The sequence below is a fragment of the Neophocaena asiaeorientalis genome, unplaced genomic scaffold (genome assembly GCF_003031525.2).
Source record: "Neophocaena asiaeorientalis asiaeorientalis breed wild unplaced genomic scaffold, Neophocaena_asiaeorientalis_V1.1 scaffold303, whole genome shotgun sequence".
Classification (NCBI taxonomy): domain Eukaryota; kingdom Metazoa; phylum Chordata; class Mammalia; order Artiodactyla; family Phocoenidae; genus Neophocaena; species Neophocaena asiaeorientalis.
This window is the reverse complement of record NW_020174420.1, coordinates 728077-733196: the sequence shown is the minus strand read 5'-3', so window position 1 is coordinate 733196 and position 5120 is coordinate 728077. Positions and strand designations below refer to the sequence as shown.

Below are 5120 nucleotides of genomic sequence, written 5' to 3'. Positions count from 1 at the left end.
CTTGCACAAGTCCTGCGGGGGACGGCTGGGATGGAGGCCAGGGGATGGAGGAGATACTTGTTCCAGTCCCAGTAACACCAAGATTCGGTTACATTAGTGAATAAATATGGGGGTGGGGGGAAGGCCATCCATGAGCCGAGGGCCTTGGGTGTATGTGTAACAGGGAGCAGGGTGGGCTCCAGGCCGCCTGGCAGAAAGGTGCGGGTGTCAGTACACGTGCCCAGGGCCACCAGGGAGGAGGCTGGGAGGACAGGGCCTGGGGCTCCTTTGCCCTAAGGTCAGAAGAGAGAAAAAGTAGCAGCAATAGGTAATTTCAAATGTCCAAAACTGCAAGGGGTGGGCCTCCAGGCTGGTTACAGCCTGGCCCCACCCTGCCAAGGGTGACTGGTGTTCTATTACCCAGGATGCTGTTCCCCGCGGGCACTGGTGGCCACACCGGGAGGGGCACTCGTCCCATCTGAGCCGAGGCAGGAGGGGAAGGGGTGCTGAAGAGAGGGCCGAAGGGGGCACCTCTTTTCCTCCCTCCCCCCACATCAACCACCTGACCTCACATGAAAAGAGTCCGAAAGAAAAGGGAGGGGAGAGACCAGTTCAGAACATCACAAGCAAAGGCTGCAGCACAGCTGACATCTAACACTGTGATGGGCAGGCAGGGCGGGGGGCCAGGCCCTTTCCCGGGGGAGCTAAGCTGTTGGGGACTGGAGAGACTAGAGAGAAGCAGGGGCCAGGGGGAACGCCCGACCCCCGAGAGCCCTTTTGACTTGGGGCAGGTTTGCCAGGGAGGGGAAGAGGGGCGGGCAAGGCCTGGGGGGCCCTTCCTCTTCCCCGGGCTCCAGCCCCCTCCCACACACAGGTTTCTACCCTTCCATCGCCTCCCGCCCCGAGGCCTGGCGCCCTAGACCGTGGCGCTCAGCATGGCCTCCGTCTCTGGCAGGATCTTGTTCTGGTTGGAGTCCAGGCCAAAGAACTTGACACTGAGGCCATCCACCGGGTGCAGGACGGGGACCAAGGTGATGCGGGGGAAGGTCCGGGTGGCCAGCTCGAAGCGGCTGGTGCTGGCCAGCTCCACCGCCAGCACCTTCAGGAACAGCTTGGCCAGGTGCTTGCCCAGGCAGGTCCGGACACCACCACCGAAAGGGAGGTAATGGAAGCGGCCATCCTTGTCCTCGCTCCGCGCCTGACCGAAGCGATCAGGGTCGAAGACGTTCACGTCCTTGAACACAGGCGCCGTGTCATGTGTGTCCCGGATGCTGTACATGACACTCCAGCCTTTGGGGATCTGAAAACCCTGGAGGCAAGGCGGGGGCAGGGGTGGGATGCCGTGGTGAGAACCAGAGGAGGTCTGAGAGGACCCAGGACCTTCTGCCTGCCAGCCCCCACCCAGATGTTCCTGGAGGCACCCCACTGTGGTCCCCGGGGGCCTGGCCAGCCTCCCCTTTTGGCACGTCAGTCCATCTACTTATAGATGTCCCCATGCAGCTTCACAGCACACCCAGCTGGGCTGCATCTGACCCAGCATCTGGGTCAGGGTCCCTGCTGGGTCCCTCCCGTCAGCCTGAAAGCTCCCTGAAAGCAAGCACCGTCTCCCCATGAGGCTGAGGTACCCCACAGGGAGCTGGTCTTTCCCATCGGCCAACCCCCCACGCCACAGCCCATGGGCCCAGCCTCACGTCGAGCTCGAAGGTCTGCAGCACAGTGCGGTAGCCACCGGAGACGGGCGTGAACAGGCGCATGACCTCCTTGATGACGCAGTCCAGGTAGTGCAGCCCACTGAGCGTGCTGAGGCGCAGCGTGCCCTCGCAGGGGCAGCCGCCACTGTGCAGGATGCCCTGGGCCCGCAGCTCCTCCCGCAGCTTCTCCAGCACGGCCGGGTGCTTCAGCAGCTGCATGATGAGCGAGGTGCTGGCGCTGGCGGTGGTGGCGTAGGCGGCGAAGATAAGCTCCAGCGTCCCGTCCTGCAGCAGCAAAGAAGCACCGCTTGCAACCTGGGTTCGGCCTGGTGGCCCCAGCCTGGGGGCAACCCCTCTCTGCCGGTGTCCCCCCAGGCCCCAGGGTTATCTAGCTGGGCCCCGCTGCTTCCTCTGAGCCTCACGTTGCTGAGCCATTTGGGCCACGATGGACAGAGGTCACGGGTCCAGTCCCCTGGGGAAGGGCTGCTTCTCACTCACTGCCGCATTCCAGGGCCGGCCTCAGCAGCCCTAATGAGCGCAGTGAGCTCACAGCAGAAAGAGAGCAAATCCCAAGGAGCAGGCACTGTGCGGGCGAGTGGGGGTGAGGTGCGGGGTCTCAACCTGGGCCTCCAGACTGGCAGCCCCAGCTCCTTCCTCCCTCCGCAGGAGGACGTCTGGTAGGTGGTCAAGAGAGCTGAGGGGTTGGGAAAGCAGTCTGGGGTCATACCCACGAGGACCTGGGATGGAACTGCAGTGAGAAGGCTGAGGGAAGGTGGTCCCCAGAAGACTTAGGGCCCCTCCAGGGTCCTCTGGGGAGCAGTGGCCCCACAGAAAGGCCCCACCAAGTTATCTTGTTCCAAGCCCTGCATTTTACAAATGTGGATGCTGAGCCCAGAGAGGGGAGTGAAAGAGCAGGTCCTTTACTTGCCATGGCACCACCTACAAGTCACAAAACTTCTTATGAAATGGGAAAGTCTTTGGGGCTCCTTCCTGGCTCATGAGGAAAAAAACTGGAGCTAGAATACAGGGAAGCAGAGACAGCAGGGACAGAGCAGTCGGCAGTGAAGTGTCCACAGGCACCTGGCAAGCACGAGAGTGGCAGAGTCTAGACGAGGATGAACTAATGCTCCCTCCTCAGGTGGAACATCCACCCTAAGAAAGGGCAGGCAGGAAGCCCTTCTTGGAGCCCAGTGTGGACAGTCTTGGGGCCAGCAGCCCAACTGGGCATCGCCAGTGCCAGGCAGGTTGGGAGAGTGTCAAGTGCCACCCACTTGAAAAGGCTGCTCTTCCCCAAGGGCTGAGGCTGCCCTCCTGCAAGTGGTTTCTCCTTCTGGGCCTGCATTCCCCTAGGTGACCTCCTAGGGCTACTGTGACCAAGAAATGCACTGAAATAGTGAATACTGGGGTGGGGGGCTGGCTGGGGAGAGTGAGGGGGTCAACGACGCTGCGGACGCCGTGTCTGTTCAGGGTTACTAAGAACCAGTTTTCGGTATCTTTTCCAACATGGTAGATGGGACTGTGGGTGGGATGGAGTCAGTGGGGCCCAGCTGCTGTGAGGACCACTCACCACCAGGACTGAGTGCAGAGCAAGCCATGGGGAGGGCAGGGGCGGCCCCGTCCGTGTGGGTGCTCCCACCCTGAGCAGCCCCAGCACGGAGCGCAGGCGTTTGTGCTGCCTGAGGTGGCTGGGGAGGGGTGCCCCACCTTCAGTTCCTGCATGGTCATCTCCTCCCCATGCTCCTTGCTGCTCTCGATGAGGATGTCCAGTGCATCTGAGTAGTCCTTGCCCTGCGTGCACTGCAGCTTCTCCCGGATCGCCTTTTCCAGGCCCTTCTGTAGGGTCTGTCGTGCCTGAATGCCCTGAGGCGGGGAGGAGGCCATCTGGTTACCCAAGGGGAAGGGCAGGGTCACTGAGGGCCTCCTCCCAAGGCCGGGCAGGGCAGGGTGGGGACTTTTCTGAGAGCTCCCATCTAAGCAGCAGTGACCCTGGGTGAAGGCTCCCGCTGAAACCTCCCCTCTGTCTGTGTGACCAGTGACCATCTTAGCATTCAACCGCCCCTCCCTCAGGGTGGGCTCACGGATGCCCATCTCCTCTCCTCCCAGGCCCTGGGTGCTCACCCGCCGGTAGCCACTAAAGGGCAAGTCGACAGGCAGGGAGAAGACGTTCTCCACAAACTGCTGGTAGACTTCAAAGAGGTGCCCGAGGTCCTCCTCGGGGATGCTGAAGCCCAGCAGCACTCGGATGGCCATGCGGAAGGTGAGCTTCTGTGCCTCCTGGTACACGTTGATGGCCTCGGGGTGGCTGCTCCAGGCACGTAGTGTGTCCTGGATCACCAGCTGGATCTTGGGCAGGTAGCTCTCCAGGGCCTCGTGGCTGAAGATCTTGGAGAAGACCTGGAAGGCAGAGGGTCAGATGGACTCTGGCCTGCCCGCTCGGCCCAGCTGAAGCACCGTTCCCACGACCGTGATCAGGGAAAACTCCAGGTCCTTACCCTGGCCAAGCTCAAGACTTGCCGTCTCCAGACACAGTCCTCTGCTGGCTCCTCTACTCTGAACCCCCCTCCTACTGCCCACGTCGTGGAGGGGAGGCAGGGGAAGGACGGGATTAAAACATAGTTCATAAAGTCGGGACATTCAACATCACTCACAGGGTGACCTGAGCTGGCATTCCTTTCTGAAACCCCAGAAAATCATGTGCTCCAAATAATGGCAAAGCCCGGGGACTGGGCAGTCCAGCTGCCAACAGGTCTGCAGGCAATGTGGCCATACCAGAGTGGGGGACAACACAAGAGGGCGCTGGGCAGGGCTGGAGGGGAGGCTGCCCCTCCACTGCAGAGGCCATTCCCGAATGCCCAGGCCACGGGGCAGACATGCCCAGGAGGAACAGAACACAGGTGAATGGACTGGACAAGGAAGAGGTGGAAAGCAGTAAGTGGCTCTTTTACTCCACTGATGGGAGAGCAAGAGAGTCCAAGGCTAGACTGCAAGCAGGACTTCCTGAGACCCAAGACTGCTCTCACTCCCTGGGAAATACCTACTGGGTAGAGATCGTAGGGGGTTTGTTAACTGTGCCATCCAAATGTCTTCAGTGTGGCCGGGTCTGGAGGCACGGGGATGGGGGCAAGACTTCCCACCTCAAAAGATCAGAAAGCCAAACAGAAGGCCTTTTAATTTCCCACATCTTCCCGGTCCATTTTAAGTAGCCAGTGAGTCCCTGTTTCCACCTCCCTCGCTTGCTATCCTCCTGATTCCTGAGCAAGTTCCTCAGCCTCCCTGCCCCCTCCTCACCCAGATGCCCCTGCGCATAGTTTCACGCTGCTGCCCGGGGTGTACAGCAGAGGGTAAGATGTTAGTTTATTTACTGTTGGCCGGTGGGTCACACGGGCAACCAACCATGCTTAGCCCCGACCCCCAGAGTCCAGAGCAGAAGGGGGTGCCCCCACCGGGGCC

At 61.0% G+C, this 5120-nt stretch overlaps 1 protein-coding gene across 1 annotated transcript in view; it reads right to left on the bottom strand.

Annotated features, from left to right (window-relative positions):
• Nucleotides 1-6: 6 nt before the first annotated feature.
• CYP26B1 (cytochrome P450 family 26 subfamily B member 1) overlaps nt 7-5120 on the bottom strand; it is a 16749-nt gene continuing 11635 nt past the window's right edge. Inside the window, exons 3-6 of the mRNA XM_024756361.1 lie at nt 3789-4064; nt 3375-3530; nt 1671-1955; nt 7-1288 (exon numbers count right to left, since the gene is read on the bottom strand). Coding sequence (XP_024612129.1) covers nt 896-1288; nt 1671-1955; nt 3375-3530; nt 3789-4064 — 1110 coding nt within the window. The 3' untranslated portion in view covers nt 7-895. The remainder of the gene's footprint in view (nt 1289-1670; nt 1956-3374; nt 3531-3788; nt 4065-5120) is intronic.